The following is a 17,517-nucleotide window of genomic DNA, read 5'->3' on the forward strand; positions in this document are numbered from 1 at the left end:
TTTAACTCGGAACAAACCTTTGTAAAATTTATTTTATAGATCACGCCAGCCCGAGTGATCTTTGAATGCTGGTCACAAAAGAGATCGCGCCGCTTCCTTCACCCAAACTGAAATTAAACCCTCTTCCAGTCTCGGCAGTCTCCTTCATTTGGAGCACAAGGAATGGAGAAAGAGAACACCGCCGCGGCCCTCTGCTCCCCATGGAAGCGGAGGGTGGTGAAATCTGATGCATTTGATGCTGCTACACAGGGCCAGGACGAAGGCAGCAGGCCCTCGCGCCCTTCTTAGCCACATTTCACACCCTCACAACGCAGGTGCTATTAGGTGTTGGAGCCGCCTATGGTTCCCCCCTCTCCAGGAGAGCGCTGGTGTTGAGGCACATAGCTGGGAAAGGATGGGCTGACCTCCCCGCTGCCACCCGTGCTCAGGCCGTTACAGTCTCTAAGGCAAAGTACCTCCTCTCCATGGTGTTCCTCAGCTCACCGCTCTGCTTAATGCTTTTGGAGTGCTGATATCCACAGCAGAAGATGAGCTTTTCCCTCGCTAGCCCTACTGCTTGCTCTCGCTTGGATGGCATTTGAGCCTACCTCCAAACTTGGCTTTCCAGCCTACCTGAAACCAAGCAGTGAATGGAACAAGCTCTACAATTCTAGCAAGAAACAGGAACAGCCCTCTGGAGTGGGACTGCAACTTTAAAAGTCTTTCTCCACGAGAAGTCTTCCACTGGGGAAGAAGGACCTCAAACTGAAGGTGACCACACCTGCCGGGGAGAGCAGCGATCTGCTGGTGTCCATCTCCTCCCTCCAGATGGCCCTGCACTCCCACCCACAGGGGGTAACTCCTGGCCTGCAGGCAGCCACCGAGGGGCTGAGTGAGAAGAGAGATGAGAACAAACGGGGAACTGATCGCTCACACAGCCTGGAGTTAGAAGACATGATATTGGTAATTCACAGAGCGTGCTTGCAGGGCCTTCCTGAAACTCAAATTTACCATTTACAGCTGAATTAATTCAATTAAAGGCAGAAAATTTACCACGCACTTCCAAACCTGAAAGTACTTCTCTAAGTTTGGTCCCTCTCTGGCCAAGAGGGGAGAAGACAAATCATATAATCCTTACCACAGCAAAGTTGGGCCAGTGAGTTCTAGAAAATGCTTAGGAAATCCTGGAGCAACCAAAATGAAGGGGAGGTCATCTTTACCTGGTGTCTGTTCCACCCGTGGGGTCTCTGTCCGTCGAGGTGAGAAGGCTTTTTCTCTGGCTCAAGGGACGGACTGAGTGCTCCTGCCCAATATTGTTAATACTGCTCATTGAGCTGCCATAGCCAAGAGAGGTGGGTAGGATTTGCTCCAAAATGTGCCCAACAGACAATAGGAAAAGCAGGGAAAAGGAAAAGCAAATCATTGCCCATTTATCTCTGTCTCTAAAAAAAAATCTTAACTGCTACTACTGCATTTGAGAAGGATATTTAGTATGGGACTCCTCAACTTAAGATCAATAACTGCTTTCCAGTTTCCTTCCCTCTTAGACCTCCAGCTAATGAATTTTTTCTTACCATCATCTCATTCAAATCTCTGTCACTACGACCTGAAATTAAAACCACTTCCAAATAGAATATGATGGGGGAGAACTCGGAAATATATCTGGCATGTGGCCACAGCAGTGCAGAAGCAGTGCCATACAGACTCACCCTAAACAACGAGTTTTAACCACTGCAAGTCTGAAATTTCAGGTGTTTGACAGCCCCAGGATTTGAGATAGCATGTGAGAGAGAACAGCGAGTCCCGCAGCCAGAATGGGGTGAGGGAGGAGGGAGGCAGCTAACTGGCTCTTCTTGGCTCTATCCAGTCTCTCATCTTCATGCACACAAAATATAATAAAAACTAATAAGAATAAAAACTAAGCCCATGATGTACAAAAATGTGTCGACAGGGGGAGGAGGAAGGTGTCAGTAACTCAGTTCTGTGTCTTATCACCTTCATTAGCTTATAAGTTAATGTTCCTCTCCATCTTCTCCTTTGAGGAGGAAGGAAGATTCTTCTGCAGCCAGTCAGCTGGGATGGATTTTGGTTTGAGCTGCTCTGGATCTTTTGGATAATAAATGAAAGGAAAGGGAGGAATTCCTCAGGAGGAGGGGGAGTAAGAAATTTAGCAGCCGCTGGCAGGAGTCACACAGGCTCCTTGAGACTTCACTTTATGGCGCTGACCTCCTCGCCGCCGACCTCCTCCTCCAACTTTTGACTGAAAAAACAATTAGAGACATCTTAGTATGCAGTGACCTCCACATCGGATCATCAACACAGCAGGAGTCCAAGACACACATCCAGGTACTGGGATGGTGGCTGTGACTGATTGGCTGCTTACTACTGCAGGAAGGAAAAAAGGCAGACACACCATGATGGAGGGAGCAACGAGGCAGACAAACATACTATGAAGTGTGGGCCTTTGAGCCGGGGAAGACCTGATTTCCCAGTGTTCTGGATGCTTAACTCCTAGAGGAGTCAGCAGGAGCCACAGAGCTCAGCATTTGGTCGACTGAATCTCAGATTCCCTTAGCTTTGTGGGGAATGGAAGGAGGGCCCCCCCTCCCAGCACTCCTGCTAATGTGACTCTGCCCCCAGACTCCAGCCAGCAAACCCACTATTCTCATTCAAAGTAGCCAAATACCTTGTTGCCCTCACGGATGTGGGGCTCTTCATCCAGTGCAGGCTGATGGGAAGCATCGAGGAGAGGGAGACAGGAATCAGCAAGAGCAAAAGCAACACAGACTCTCAGGGGGAGGGACAAAACAAGCGAGGAGCTTTTCCTATAACCACAGTGATTCCACAACAAGGTAACGAGCGATCAATAAGAAGCCACATGCATATACACAGGAAAGAACCTCTGCCAGAGGACCCTCTTTCAGAAGTCAGCCTGGCTCAGAAGTCTGAGACTTGATCAATGGCAACTACTACAGTTAAAATTAAAAGGGAGAATGCTGACCAAGACTCGTGACAGCCAGTTTCTGAACCTTTTGCTGCTTACCAGGTAAATACAGTGAAAGAAGATCTGTGTAAGAAAGCTGATAAAATAACTCCTAAAGCTTGCAGGAGTTTTTGTTCCTTTCACAGCTGGGTATACTTGGAAAAAAAAACCAAGCTGAGAAGTCTTAACCAACAAGGCAAGTTGGACAAACCTGTCTAGAAAGCAAAAGGCCTTTCCTTAGAATCATAACATATCCCAAGCTGGAAGGGATCCATAAGGATCACCAAGTCCAACTCCTGGCTCCAGAAAGGAGCATCAGAAAAACAGACTGTACCCTTCTCCTTGGATACCTCCATCTTCTTTCCATGAGCTGTGCCCGATACCATCACTTGTGTTGCAGTTTCCCTAGAGGGGATGCTCCATCTCTCATTCAAAGATCCATTCTATGAGTGTTTGTTTTTTTTGCTACTTCAGCTACTGGGCACATGCAAGAACTTTTCCATCATGACCACAGTCAAGTAGAGCAATGTTGCAAAGTGGGGTTACACAGCCTTACTCCCGAGGTCCAATTTTAATTGTCCCAGGCCCCTACACTTCTTGCTGTTGGAATGTCAGCCATAAAGCGTCATCCAGGCATCAGATAATTCTGATTTTTGCCTTGAGACTATTTATATTTCATTTGCTTCTGCCACACATTGTGTCTCAAGGTGAGTGCAATGAGAGAATAACTAAAGCATCTTTCCTCCAACAGTCGGAAAACAGGCTGCAAAGAGCTATAAAGGACAAGCTGCTCCCCTCACTTACCGATGGCTGCAGGGCGGTCGGTGTTGGTGGTGCTGCGGCTGTTGAGGGGGGCTCGTCCCCCACCAGTGGGCCCCCAGTTGCCATCCCAACTGGAGGAACACCATCCTCTCGTTTTGTAAGAGCTCCTTTCTTTGTTGACTGCATCTTGATCTGCTGTGGCTTGGAGTTCATTGGGGAGTTATTGGTGGTCTGGAGTAACTGCATATCACAAAGGGAGAGGACAAAAGCAACGTTAAAATTGCTAGGCCAATCTGTTAAGGTTCAGCGCCATTTTTGAAACAAAAAACAAACCAGAAAAAGGAGAATTAATTATCAACAGATACTGGGAAAAGAATGCAGACAACATTCTGTTCAAGGAAATCCTCATCTGCCCTCCAGAATCCCTATGGGGCTGAAAGCGCCACTCAGATGAGATGCCACTCAGACCTCCACCATATGAATCAAAGGGACCAGCTGGAAGCCCTCAGAAAGAGACTAAGCCTTAAGAATCAGAGGTGTTTGGGCCACCCCCTACCTTCTCATCACCTCATTAGTACCAGCTAAGACCCACCACACAGCAAAGCATACTGGTCATCTGCAACCCACGTCAGGACTGACGTCCGTGATTGAATGACAGCCTCTTCCCTCAATTCTCCAGATCTATCGGGATTCTCCTGCTGGCTTCTCAGCGACACAAGTAGCTAATGGGCAAAAAAGAGTCAGGCTCTTTGGCCTTTACCTTAGTGATGGTACCCACAGCTTTGGTACGGCCTTCACGGAAGACCAGGCGCTGGTCTATATGCAAATACTCCGGGGTTTTGATGAAGCGAAAGTGCACTGTAGCTTTATCCCCTGTCCGCAGGCAGTCCTTGTCCATACTGAGAATTGTGGCTGTCTGACGGATGCTGCCACAATGCACTGTGAATGTAATGCACAAAAAGCTTTCAACAAATGGTGTCATTAGAGGAATAAGCTTCAGAAAGACATCTAAGGCAGCTCGTGCTACTTTAAAACTAACGGTGCTGAGTTTGGTATGTGATAATCAACTCTGTACCACAGACTATATGCGTCACACATCTGCCTTTGTTCAGTGCTCAAAGAGAAAACATGTATGAGATAGAACAGTTGCCTTTGGATGGAAACTTAATGAAGCACCCTGAACAGAATCCTACACACCATGCAGCTGGGCTAGATGGCCAGACCCAAAATGAGCCTATCTACAGTAGAAGGTTAAGAATCTTTACACCATGGAGATATAGCTCAGGCAGGCTACAAAAACAGTTGGAGTCACAGATCTCCTTTTTAGATATTTATTCCCATTACTCTTCTCAGTCTCTTCCCTCCTGTTTCTCTAATAGATTGCTGGGACAGTAAGAGCAAAAACTCAGGCTTCTATTAATGTTAACACAGACATCAGGACTGAAAAGACTAAAGCTGAAGTAAACTACTACCACTAGGAAACACAGCTGAGGCTGCACTCTGACACATACCCATGGCCTGATACCGTGGGCTGATGGTGGTGGGGTGATGGAGCACCAGAATCTCTGCTTCAAACTCCCATGACGCTTGCGGATTCAGGCGGGGTGACACCATTACCATTCCTTTCCGGATAGAAGAACGCTTGATCTGAAAAGCAAAGACCCAAAAAAAATCTTCAGCATGACTCTCTGGAGAAGAAATTCCCTTCTCTGGATGATGTCATCCAGAGGGATTTCATAGATATTAACTCATGCACACAAAAAGGCAAAACAAGTACAATTCAACAGTAGGCAACAATGTTATGCAAAGGTTGCAAAAATCAAGTTCAGCAGAAATTTCTGAGGACATCTTACTTAGAAACACTCATGCCATTGCAGCACAGAGAATTTTCTTGCTTTGTTACATATCTCCAACACTATTCCTCATTGTCTTGGGTCCCACTGCTCTAGCCTGGCACCTGTCAGGTGGAACATGGGACCTACAGGGTTTCTACAGCATTTTACTGTGCCACAGAACGAGGAAGCTGAGATTCATGGTCCAATAGCGGCTGATCTTCAAGAGCACTCTGAAATTATGGGGGTAGATTCTATTCTGGGGGTCCTGAGCAGATCATCTCACCTTCTTCAAAGCAAAGGAGGCGGTCTGGCCTCCCCGCACTTCTTTGACAGGCATTCTCTTGCGGTGGATGGATTTGACAGCAATAGGCAGGAAGTTGCCAAGCGGATCCGGCCCCAGCAGCAAGGTGTCATTCAGCTTGATTAGGCCTCTCAGCGTCGTCCCAGACACAACCGTTCCTACACCCTATGCCAGAAAACAAACACCAACCACACTCGCAGATGAGCTCTAGAACATCCTTCCCTAGGGATAATACCCACTTTAACCTAAAACACACAGAGGAAAATTGCTCCAAACGCCAGGTCCCTTACCGGGACAGAGTAAGTATCATCTATCTGGAATTCTGCTGGTTCTTCTTCCCTGTAACTGGTCCGTGGAGACAAGAGATTAAGAAACATCTTCAGCAAATCTAGGTTCTCCCCAGTGACATTCGAGATCTGGAAAATTGGACACATCCTGTAAAGGGAAATTGATGAAAATTGAGTTAGTTTGCCTCCCTGCCTGGGATTCCGCATGTAGGGAGACATCCAAAGTCCTGGACTGTATTCAACACACAGTGCTAGGAAGGGAGAGACTGGCAAGCAGTCAGACGCACAACACCCCATCTTTGAAACCCTACAACACTGCCTCTGCCTTCTAATGACATTAAGGAAAAAGTGTAAGGTTCCAGGACTGAAGGAAGTTGAGTACCCTACAGACTGCTTAGAAGCAGCCTCTCATTTCTGCCTCAGAGGGGAGCAACAAGCAGGTCAATCTTGGAACACACTCTTAGGGAATCAACACACCACATGGCAAACACAACCTGAACACATCTAGACAACAGGACTCTCTCTGAACCTTCTCACCCAGTCTCCAGACAGGATTGAAAGAGAAACAACTCTCTTCTACTCCCATTACCTCTCTGAGCTGAAGTTGGAGGCTGTTACAATGACATCATCCTTGCTCTGAACCAGCACGGGAATCTTCCTGCACCCTGGGGACTTCAGCAGTCGCTGTAACAGCTTCAGGGTTTCTTAAAGGGTGAAATGAATATTGTTAGGGCAGCATCTCCCGCCTTTACAAATCACTTTTGCTGGCTTTCCCGAAGGGAGGCTGGCACTCTTGCACAAATACATAGGAGAAGATGGCCAAAAGTGTGTGAGTGCTACTGTGAGTTTCCTACAGCCAAGATGGGATTTAGGAGCTATTCCATCTTCTATTTCATGCCTGCTGCCAAGCGACAGACAGATATTTGCAGCTACAAGTGCAATGTGGTGAAGTACAAGTTTTATAGCTGTCTATTAAGGAGCTGTAAGTAGTTATAAAATACTTCCTCTTCCTAGAAAGGCTTTCTCATACCAGAGAATATGTGAATTAGAAATCAATTTTGACCAAACAAACCTCAAAAGCCTTTGGCTGACAACTGATCTACCACAGAAGATCAGAGAAGCATAAAAAGGGTAAAGATCATCTCTAAAGACTATGACAACATAGACCCAGGTGTAACAGTTTTGAGACAAATCTCCCAGCTTTGAATTCTTCCCTTTTTCATTTATATTCTAAGGCTCCTACCTGTCCTCCAGCAGGGGCAATACTTGATGTACTAACATCAGTTTCCTGCAAAGTGCCTTATAACACAAGGGGAAAAAACAAAAGGCTGATATGGGTTTAAAAGAGTAAATCATTCAATTGTCATCCAATTAAATGGTTTTTGTGAACCAACAATTGCCTATGGGAGGGTAATGTTTTGGATACAAAGACAAATATCTAATCATGCCATCTGCTCCTCACAGATACATTCGAGCCAAACCTTGTGTCTATTTAATTTAAACAGAACATGACACAAGGGAGGCTTCTCCCAAGAGCAGCTCTTCTCTCCTCACTGAGCCAAACATTCCCCTTCCTTCCCAGTCATTATATTATTAGTCAGGCCTTGCGTTTATTTCACAAACCTATTATAGAAATATTCAAATGATCTTTTGATCACATGCTTCTGTTGCCCTGAAACACACTCAAGATTTTTACTAAAACAAGGTGGCTGCAGACAGTACTGGGAGCACCCACTTTCCTGATCCAAAGAACTGCTTAGTAAATAAACAAAGCATCACTCCAATTAACCACAGCGCGGCTCCTGAAGATGTGACAACACACCAGGGGGATTTTAAAGGTGAGAACTGGCCACACCCTGAAAAAAATGTCATGCAGTTTAAAGGGCCACTGCTGGGGTCCCAAGGAACTTGTTAGCCCCTGCTGCTCATTGCCATCCTTTGCCTGTGCCTTTGCCAGACCTGCTACACATATGTGGCTGCCTTGAACTGTGATTTCCTGCATGTTGGTTAGTTGGTCAGACAAAGGAAGGTGCTGCTGAAGTGACGCCAGCATATCTGAGAAGTGCCCAGGTAAGCAGGACGCAACAAGCAGCTGTGCCCTTTGCCTAGCAGCTGCTAGAGACTGACCATGGCTTAAGATCACATCCAAACTGTGGGTAAGAAGCAGCAAATTCAAGACAACTTCCAGACTTTCTCTCCAGGCTTGAATAGCCACAGAGAAAAGAAAAACCACAGCCCTACCTGCACACTTTTCCCCTTGGAGCTCAGTTAAACAAAATCCTATAGCAGTCAATTTTTTTGTTGCTCAGCTGAGCCCCTCCTGTCAGGGTCACTCTGAAAGGTGACTACAAGCAAACCGCCTTGCAAATGGGCAAGGGAAATAAAAAGTTTAGATTTCTTTAAGGTGTTTAAGATGCGGTTAAAGCCAAACAAAACAACTTTCTCCTAGCAATGATTCCTCAACCTAAACGGAGGACTGTGGCACATTCAGAAGGAACATGCCTGGAGAGAGAGCACGTAGGACTTACCTTGGAGGATATTGGCTGGGCACATGTCTATCTTGGTCACCACAACAAAGACAGGAACATTGAGTGCAAGTGCCAGTCCCAAGTGCTCCTTGGTCATTCCCACAATCCCAGCATTACTGCCAACCTACATCAAATACAAGATACATGGATGTCAGTGCTCCTCCTTCAGTAAGCTGGGTTACAAGAATGTCTTGCATCACACACAGTAGGCTGTGACCAGCTTGTGGATGTGGCAGCGGAATCACACGAGGAGACTACTCACTTCAAATGCTTGCAGATACTGGCTAAGAAATCATTTCTCCACAGTTCTAACAAGGTGCTCTGGAGTCTAGAAAGCATTCAATTGCCAAGAATCATACATCTTGGACCTCTTTGTGACTGACAGTCCTGGGGAACCTGTCACAGAATCCTGCCTAGATACCCCTGGCAGCAGTTCCTCTCCACACCAGGGAGATGCTGCCTCCCCCCACAACCCACAGGGACCTTACAGGAGAAAGAAGTTGAGGCTGTAAAGCTGCAGGTACAACAGATCTTTCTTGCTACCTACCATAAGCATGCAGAAGTCAGGTAAATGGCCGGTCATGCCAAAGACGGTGGTTTTCAGGTATTTCTCATGACCAGCCAGGTCAATGAAAGTAATGACCTTGGTGGATTTCTCGCAGATCTTTGTCCACTCCAAGCTGCCACCATGGCTGTCAGGCTTGTTCACCACGTTGCCCTCACTGTCGAAGCCCAGGATGTCATTGCCCACGCTGCTGGTGCGGCCTGACTCAATCTCATGCTTATGGCGGAAGAGCTTTTGCCGAGCAAAGCCTCGACCGTTGTCAAGCTCACCATGTGTTAGGACACCCAGCAAGGTGCTCTTTCCTGCATCCACATTGCCAACCACTGCTACCCTGAAAGGGAAAGAGGAGCCTGTCAAAATCTGATATCTGAAGCTACAAACTCCAAACACCACTGCTCCTGCCAGTAGTTTCTTCTCCCTAACCAAACAGAAATATAAAAACATTGGACCCCTACAAGCAGAGCAGAGACTCTTTCATAATTCCCAGTTATCAGGGAACATCTCAAGCTCTGGGGTCTGAGAAGTAGAAGATTGATGGAATATGCCACTGACGTTCAGGATTTAGAGCGTTGAATCCAGAACTTCTTGGTGCTTATACAGAATATCTCTTCTTTCAACTCCTAGTCTCTGCAGTCAAACACAGGTGCTGTAGCAGTTCAAAAATCTAAATCTCAGCTTGGGCTAGAATCCCTCCATTATTTTTGTATTCTTCATGTTGCAATAGCACCATATGCAAGAGAGAAAAGAGAAATATAAGCTGCTGTTCCTGGAAAAGGCAAAACCTGAAGAACAATGAAACCTACTCAGAGAAGACTCTTCCTTACAGCAGTCCCCTTCCTGTTTCTAATAAAGGTGATGATTATGGCCGTTGGCTAATGGTGGAAATCCATTCTATCCAAGGCCAGACAGATTCTGAAGTCAAACTACACAAGCTATTAGATATCCACTAAAAGGCTATCAGAATCATCAGTCTTGGGGTAGAAGAAAATCCTGATGGAATTCTAGCACAAATATCCCCACACTATCATCCAAACAACAGTTCCCAGCTATACAGAGGTAAATCTCTATAATTTGTGTGCAAAAAAAGACAGCAATAACAACAAAAAAGAGATTTCATTAGCAAGGAGTGGTCGAGCTTTGCTGGACAGCGACAACACCTAGACTCAAACCAGCGTTGCTGGCTCAGCATCACAGAGTGCTCACAGGGTAAGAATGCAGCAGGGCTGCTGACTAAACCTGTCTCCACCCGGCTCCTCACCTGACCTCCAGGAAATCGTTGTCACCCACACGTTTCCGAACCAGGTAGTCCTGCACCTTGCCCCCTGCCTCTTGGTGCTCCCGCAGGAGGATCACGTCAGCTTCGATCTGCTCGGCCATGCTCTTCAGTGTGGCATAGGATGCTTCCATGTCTGCCTCGCTCAGACCATATTCGGTTCCATCTGGTGGAGGAGACAAAGGACAGTCTGTGAGCATCACTGTGCAACAGCCAGCAGCAGTTTCATCCTGCTTGGCACTTTCATACCCATCAGGGCTCACATGTGAACCAGAGACATCAACTGTGTCAACAGAATAAACATCCTTTGCCAAAGAGAATAAAGGATTATCTATTTTAAGTCTTAAAATATATTAGAAACGCATAATCTTTCACCAAAGAGAGCTTTCCTTGCTATTACCACAAACAATAAACTCCTTCAGTCTGATAGAGAATCTCCACTCGTGCTGTAATAGAGGAAAAAACCATTAAAAAAATGAAAGCTCTGACTGGAATATCATCATGGTTAACCAGTGAATGTGGAAGCAATTTAAGCTATCAGCTTACTTCAGGAAAAAACACACACCAACTCTACTTTTCTGCAAATCTGGCCTGTGCAGTAATTCCTTTGGCCCCCATATGCTCCAGTTAAATCAAGGTTTTTGGCCTGTCTCACTGCCTTCATCCTCGCACTTGGAAGAAATGCTGACAAGTTCACCAGACAGGGGAAAAAAAGAATGAGGCGCTCTTGCTTCTTTCTGTACAGCTCACCCCAAAAAAGGGCTGTCAGAGAAAGCCAGTGGCAACCACTCAGCCACTTGAAAGGCCACCAGAGCTCTCAGCTATTCTCCTACCCCAGGTACTCAGAAGCCGCACACATCTCAAGCCAGAATCTCCTCTGTGGGACAAAAACAACCAGCCAAAAACAAAAGCAAAGGTGGAGTGACACATAGCACCTGGATGACCAAAATTATTGCTGCGCAGTCATTTATATGCACAGCTGACTCATCTGCTGGTAACTGCACTTTGCATAGACTAATCAGCACTTCAGTCACTGCACAGCTTTACAACACACAGAGCTGCTGGGCAGTTTTTCATAAGCAAACTAAAAAGTTGTGGAGATGGTAGGAAAAACAAGAAGCACCATAGTTCAGGTTCTGGGTCATAGAAGGGAACGAGGAGCAGAGAATGGAAGTAACAGCTAAGGGAGAACAGGTATTTGTCAATACTGATAAGGCAGCCTTCCCTGACCTCTCAGTCATCACACCCACCATATTCAAAATCACAGACACTCCAAATGGAAAGAGAAAGTGGAGGGATATCTTCTTTTTCCTTCTTCTATTGGATGCTGTTTCCAATAGCCCTGATCTACAGAAAAGAACCCCATCTCCCTCAGCTATGCAGTATCCTGAAATAAAGCCAGATGTTTTATTTCCAGTTTTAAGCAACAAATACCTATTTTAAGTACAACATTGCAACAGTAACCTGTTAACACACCCATAAGTTGTTCTAGAAGAGAAAGTATTGACTAGCCTGACTAGCTAGATCTCCCTGTCGTTGTGGTTATCAGGAAGACCAAGGGCTCAGAATATGCTTGGGAAGCTTGTCTGGACAAAGAAAAGCATTCCCTTGGAATAGGCTGCATGACCACTGCCCATCTAATCCTGGCTTCTTTTCTATGTTGGCTGCTTTGTAAGACACGAAAAAAATCTGAAAAGCAAACAGTGCTGAGGTAGCACAATTCCCTCCATTACTGCAGCCAACCCTAACACTGATTGCCACGGTTTTACATTCTTCCTCAGGCATAGTAACCAGTTGAACATTTGCCTCCAACTAGATATTCAATAGATATTTAGCATACTTTAAGTACGTCTTCAGCCTTATGACAGAGACAGACAACTCATTTTGCATTCACAAATTAGCATTTCAAAACAAGACCACGCACAGTACTATTTTATCAGCATCAGATGGGAACGTTCCAGTCACGAAGAAGAACAAAAAAGGTAGCCCACCCTAAACTGCTAAAACCTGCAAAGGCCAACACGTGCAGTCACAGCTGAGTGAATGAGACACAAAGACCTCACATTCAGAAAAGGCAAACCTCCCTTTCCAGAGTAAAGGCACACACTAACAAAGAATCTGTATGGTTTTATGCAAGGAGTATATAAGATGGCCTACTGCTACACTTAAGGAAGGTTTCCATTTTATTTTGGAGAAGTATCATCTTCAACAGCAGTGACAGATGTTATGATTTTCCTGTTTTCTCTTGTTATCAGCCGTACTGACCTGATCCCTGCCCGATGACATAGATGGTCTCCCCGCATCCCTCATCGATCCTCTCCGACATCTGCCGCAGCAAACTGTCGTACTGCTCGGAGGTCGGGCTCACCATCACCAGCTGGAAAAGAGATTACATATCCAACATGCAGATGTCAAGGTTAAAAATAAAAGTCTAAACCTACTTCCGCTATGAGGACAATCAAACAGTGTGCTTTATTGAAAGATGAAGGATCTTTTCCAAGGACCGCTTTCTGGCTTTGTGTATATATGTGGCTGGTTTTTTAGGACAGCTTTGCTGGCAACTATTTCCTTGTGACACTACACGAGACGATTAGCCAGAGCTCAGAGCTCATTTACATGGCAAGGTTTACTTCAAAGCAAGTAAGAATACCAAGCATCTCATTTTGAAGCAACCAATGTTTAAAAGCCACATGCAAGTGAACATCCCACTTCGACTTCCGTGTAATACCTGTTTCCACGCAAGAAAAGCACAAAGGGGATGAGGGATTTCCTCCGAACAAACACCACAGGTGGGTACTTCTGCTGTTCCTACAGAACAGGAAGCTCTGCAGACCCACTGATATGCAGACACACACAAGCAGCAAAACCAAGAGCTCCATAGGCACGCACTGCTATGCCACCTTACAGCACTCCATGAAATCCATACCTGTGCCAGCTGCTCTTACGTACACGTTTCAAAAGCACAGCCAGAAAGATATATTTCACTCCACTGTGCACCCAGACCAGAGTGAAACTGGTGCTAGATTTCTCTAAAGCATATGGCTTTCAGCAGCTCATGGTCTTTACACCTGCAGGCCAGCCCTCAAACAGTGTGACTTGCTGGCACAGCTAACAAAACACATATTCAGCTTTTGCCACCTGCTGCTACATAGGTGATAAAGTCCTTTGTTAGAAATCTGGACCATAAAGGATCATAACCAACACTTGGGCAGCTTTCAAAACTGCAGCAGTGTGCACATCTGGAAAAACAGAGCATGGATAGCAAGTGCTAACAAGAGGGCTTAAGGCAGCCAAAGCAATGCCTTCCTCAGATCTTAACAGTAGCACAGAACACCACTATTTATGCAAGGGACAGCGAGCTGAGAGACAACCACCTTCATGTACTTGCGTGCACTACCTAAGGCTTTGAACTGCTTGGTATGGTCTGCAAAGCAGCGCAGGTAGTAAAGTTCTCTGATGTGCTAGGCCACAGTTTTTCTCTATTGCACTATAAAGCACTGAGTTTTGCATTTATTACTGGTCTGTTCTGGTTTGGTTGGGTTTTGTTTTGTTTTGTTTTGTTTTTTTGAGGAAATCACTGCATGTATTAAGAGGAGAATCAGAATCTGCTGAGAGGTTTGAGCAGGACAGGAATGAAGGGCTGTGTGTTGACACGTAGGGTTTGTTTTGTACAGTGAGCACTTTCAGGAACTCCTGGCAAACCATCTCACCGCTCAGGCTTGTGAACCAGGACAGGTCAGGAACACAGGAAAATCTATTAAATAGGTGGTTATATCCATTAAAATCAGTAAACAGGGGCCATCAGCACATAAGCACGCTAAGTTCCATTTCTTCAAGTCTCAGCACCAGCTTCATTCTTCTACAAGTCTGAATGCTTCAGTAGTGTGTTGACTAAAGTACCAGGGGCACTTCAGCCAAGCAGCTCACTGCAGCCCTTCCTCACAGTGCTGGGCAGGAGGGCTGTGAGCTCACAGAGCACAGTACTTGCACGTGTTCAGACTGCACAGATCAGAACACTGTTCGCCATCAGCAGTGGTGATGCTGAAAGATGTTCCAGGGGCTACACCGCTGCCCTGAATAGCAGGAGTCCTTCAAAGCCTCCCCCAGGGTAACAAAGTTTGCAGATGATATGATTTAGTGGGGTGTCAAGAGGAGGAAGAATAGATCAAGCAGTAGCTTTAGTGGGTCAGACCTTTCAGTGGTGTTCAGCATTTCTTGTGGCTGCTTCTGCTGCCTGCAGCCACCAGCCAGTTCTCCATTGTTCTAGCTCACTGCAACGCTTCACTCGGTGTTCTGAAGATCCCTTCTTGGTCAAAGAGAGGCTCTCTATGTTTGTTTTCTTTTCCCACCTTTGAGAAATCCCATCTATGCCTGTATTACATACTCTCTTGTTTTCCAGGTTTTCATCAAGCCAAACATTGTCATTTTTGTTCTTTCAGCTTTGCTGGACATGGAGCAGTCTGCAGAAGTCATGCAGGTCTAGCAATCTCACAATTCCTACAGGGCAAAAAAGCAAAAACCAGTTATTGTTCTATTCTCGTGACAGCAACAAGAAACATAGCTCACAAATTTGAGATGCCATCTCCAAAGTTCCAACCCAATGTCTGGGGAGTGGTCACGTTTCCCACCTTTCCTCTGACAAGCTCTGGGCTTAACACACACTGGAGACGGGCAGCAGTTACAGCTGGATGAGGTGATTCCAAGGGGCAAGCAGACTGCATTCTGCATTGCCCATCAGCAAGAAGGATGCCATAACCAATGAACAGCAATGTAAAGCTTCTGCTGAGATCAAGCTAAGGTTATAGTATGAATACTTCACAGGCAGTCCTAAGGAAAGATACATCCCCTACCCACAAGGTGAGCAAACTATAAAGGTTAAAGGCAAAACAAATACTAAGCAGCATGCAGTGCTGCTCTACTAGTATGACACAGTCAGACGTTTGGCTGGGAGGTTACCACGAACCACTGAGAAGTCAGGGCAAAGACAACCCAGCCCTGTGACATTTCAATCTCACACCAACACCTTCCATAACATCATAGTTTACTTCCTATTTCCTGTAGACAGACATACTTTGAGTGTTACTAATGTTCTGTTGTCAGCGTAGAATTAATGTATAATAACTTAAAAAATTTTGCTTCACAATAGCTTTGTGAGATTTGTTTTTGACCTAAAAGATAATTACTACTGCAGTGTACTAGTCTTGAAGGAAAAAGAAGCATCTACTAAAATTAATGTGATAATGGATTTGTGCTGATGAATGGAACTGTTTGCTTGATCAACTGATGAAGTACATGTGCTTGATAAGAAATCCCCCAGCACTGTTCTCTATGAAGAGCAGAACTCACCGCAAAGACACTGGGGAGGGGAATGGGAGAGAAGTGTGTCAGACAGCAAACAGCTGGGTCAGAGTGGGACAGAAAGCCAGCAAACTAACTGCAGTGGGAATCACTGTTTTAAGCAGGAAGTGGTGAGAAGTAATTCAGCTGGAAAGCAGAGAAATGGGGGGTGGGGAAGAGGCCAAGTTAGCTCCTGTGTTCACACCATATGGGAGACTGCTGTTTTGAGAACAGAGAATGGGAGATAGGGTAGAGCTCACAGCCTTAGCACTCGTCCAAGACAGAGATCGTACAATCATTTGTGTTGGGAAAGATCTCTAAGATCACCTGGTCCATCCGCCAGCCCATCCCCACCATGCCCACTGCCCACGTCCCTCAGTGCCACATCCACACGGCTCTGGAACACCTCCAGGGACGGTGACTGCACCACCTCTCTGTGCAGCCTGTGCCATTGCAGCACCACTTTGAGAAAGCAGGGCAGCAGGTGTATAGTGCTGTGTGGAGAAGTCAGTGGTAATAAAGGTCAAAACAACGCTCACCTGTCATTTCCTCTTTGCCTGCAGGTGTCTGGGAGCTGACGGCTGGCTGCTGACACCAATGGAAGCAGCAGGAGAAGAGCTTTCCTCCCTCTTGGTCAGAGCTGCGGGCGGTTCCCAGCTGTCAGGATGGGTGACAGCCCTCGGAGACGTCCTGCGCGCTGCTCCACGCCGGTCATATCCAACACAAAGCACACACACGTACACAGGTCGGTGCTGGCATCCGGCATCCACACCTCGCCCAGCTTGCTCAGACACAAACAGGTGGCCCAGCGGACGCTGAAGTTTTGATGCTCATCCTTCGCTTCCTTACAGGATATCTTCCGAGCGTTCAGTGCCGCGCTCAGCCGTTCCCTCACAGGTTCCTACAGCCCCTGCTCGCTCCCATAGAGGGGCCGGGCCCTCGGAGCGGAGTGTTACCGCGAGCAGCCGAACGGGACGGAACTCGAGGAGCCCACGCAGGGTTCCCGCTATCTGTACCAACCCCTCCCCGCCGGACAGGACCCTGTGACAGAAGGCCCGGCCCCTGCCCACCCTCGGGCCTACCTTGCTGGTGAGATCGATCTCGGGCTCTCCGTTGAGCGCCTCACCGTCCTCCGCCTCGAAAGAAGAGCGCAAGGAGCAGGCGGCCGCCGCCAAGCGAGGCCTGCCGCCCGGAGAGCCGGGCTCCGGGGCGAACATACAGGCCGGCACCGGGGAGCCCCCCGCCGGGGAGCGGCTCCGCTCCGCCGCCGCCATCTTCCCTGCCCCGGCCCCTCCGCCCCCGCCCCGGGAGGCGCGGAGGCCACGCCCACCGCCCGCCAAGGACGGACAGCCAATGGGAGAGCGGGTGGGACGGCAAGGAGCGCGGAGTCAAAGCGGCGGTGGGCGGGACCGTGAAGAGGCCACGCCCCCGGGGAGCGCGGAGCCAATGGGAGCAGCACTGCCAGCTCGGCTTGTTTGCTATATATACACACACAACAGTCCGCTCGACGTGTCGAGTACTTTTTGTCCAATGAGAGAGCTGCTCCTCGTGACAAGCAGCCCTGCTATCCAATGGAATAGGAAGGCTTGAGCGGTGGGGCGGGACCGAACACCACGGTAGTTAGACACGTGGGCGGGCATTCTCTCGGATCAACCAATGAAAAAGAT

General features: G+C 47.1%; 1 protein-coding gene across 3 annotated transcripts; it reads right to left on the bottom strand.

The window, feature by feature from the left end:
* On the bottom strand, positions 1 to 17,158 carry GTPBP1 (GTP binding protein 1). 3 transcript variants are annotated; one of them, XM_015863331.2, is made up of 14 exons: positions 16,390 to 16,848; positions 14,706 to 15,010; positions 12,779 to 12,890; positions 10,499 to 10,679; positions 9,223 to 9,571; positions 8,676 to 8,799; positions 6,737 to 6,851; positions 6,151 to 6,295; positions 5,843 to 6,025; positions 5,236 to 5,371; positions 4,485 to 4,663; positions 3,767 to 3,964; positions 2,666 to 2,707; positions 1 to 2,239 (listed from the first exon to the last, which is right to left on the bottom strand). In XM_015863331.2, the coding sequence occupies exons 3-14, from the start codon at positions 12,882 to 12,884 to the stop codon at positions 2,147 to 2,149; spliced, it is 1,851 nt and encodes a 616-aa protein (XP_015718817.1). In that variant the 5' UTR covers positions 12,885 to 12,890; positions 14,706 to 15,010; positions 16,390 to 16,848; the 3' UTR covers positions 1 to 2,146. The 3 variants fall into 3 exon arrangements, with proteins under 3 accessions (XP_015718817.1, XP_015718805.1, XP_015718812.1); XM_015863319.2 differs by lacking the exons at positions 14,706 to 15,010; positions 16,390 to 16,848 and adding an exon at positions 16,933 to 17,158; XM_015863326.2 differs by lacking the exons at positions 2,666 to 2,707; positions 14,706 to 15,010; positions 16,390 to 16,848 and adding an exon at positions 16,933 to 17,158.
* Between the last annotated feature and the right edge of the window lie 359 nt (positions 17,159 to 17,517).

The sequence above is a fragment of the Coturnix japonica genome, chromosome 1, assembly GCF_001577835.2.
Source record: "Coturnix japonica isolate 7356 chromosome 1, Coturnix japonica 2.1, whole genome shotgun sequence".
Classification (NCBI taxonomy): Eukaryota; Metazoa; Chordata; class Aves; order Galliformes; family Phasianidae; genus Coturnix; species Coturnix japonica.

What these genes read in the sequence shown, in the direction of transcription:
- GTPBP1 (XM_015863319.2), bottom strand. Translation starts at nt 17,124, where the DNA reads ATGGCGGCGGCGGAGCGGAGCCGCTCCCCGGCGGGGGGCTCCCCGGTG. An exon ending in AGATCGATCTCACCAGCAAG is followed by an intron (nt 12,891 to 16,932) that starts GTAGGCCCGAGG and finishes TCTCTTTTCCAG; the next exon opens with CTGGTGATGGTGAGCCCGAC. An exon ending in TCCAACTTCAGCTCAGAGAG is followed by an intron (nt 6,296 to 6,736) that starts GTAATGGGAGTA and finishes TTCCCTTTACAG; the next exon opens with GATGTGTCCAATTTTCCAGA.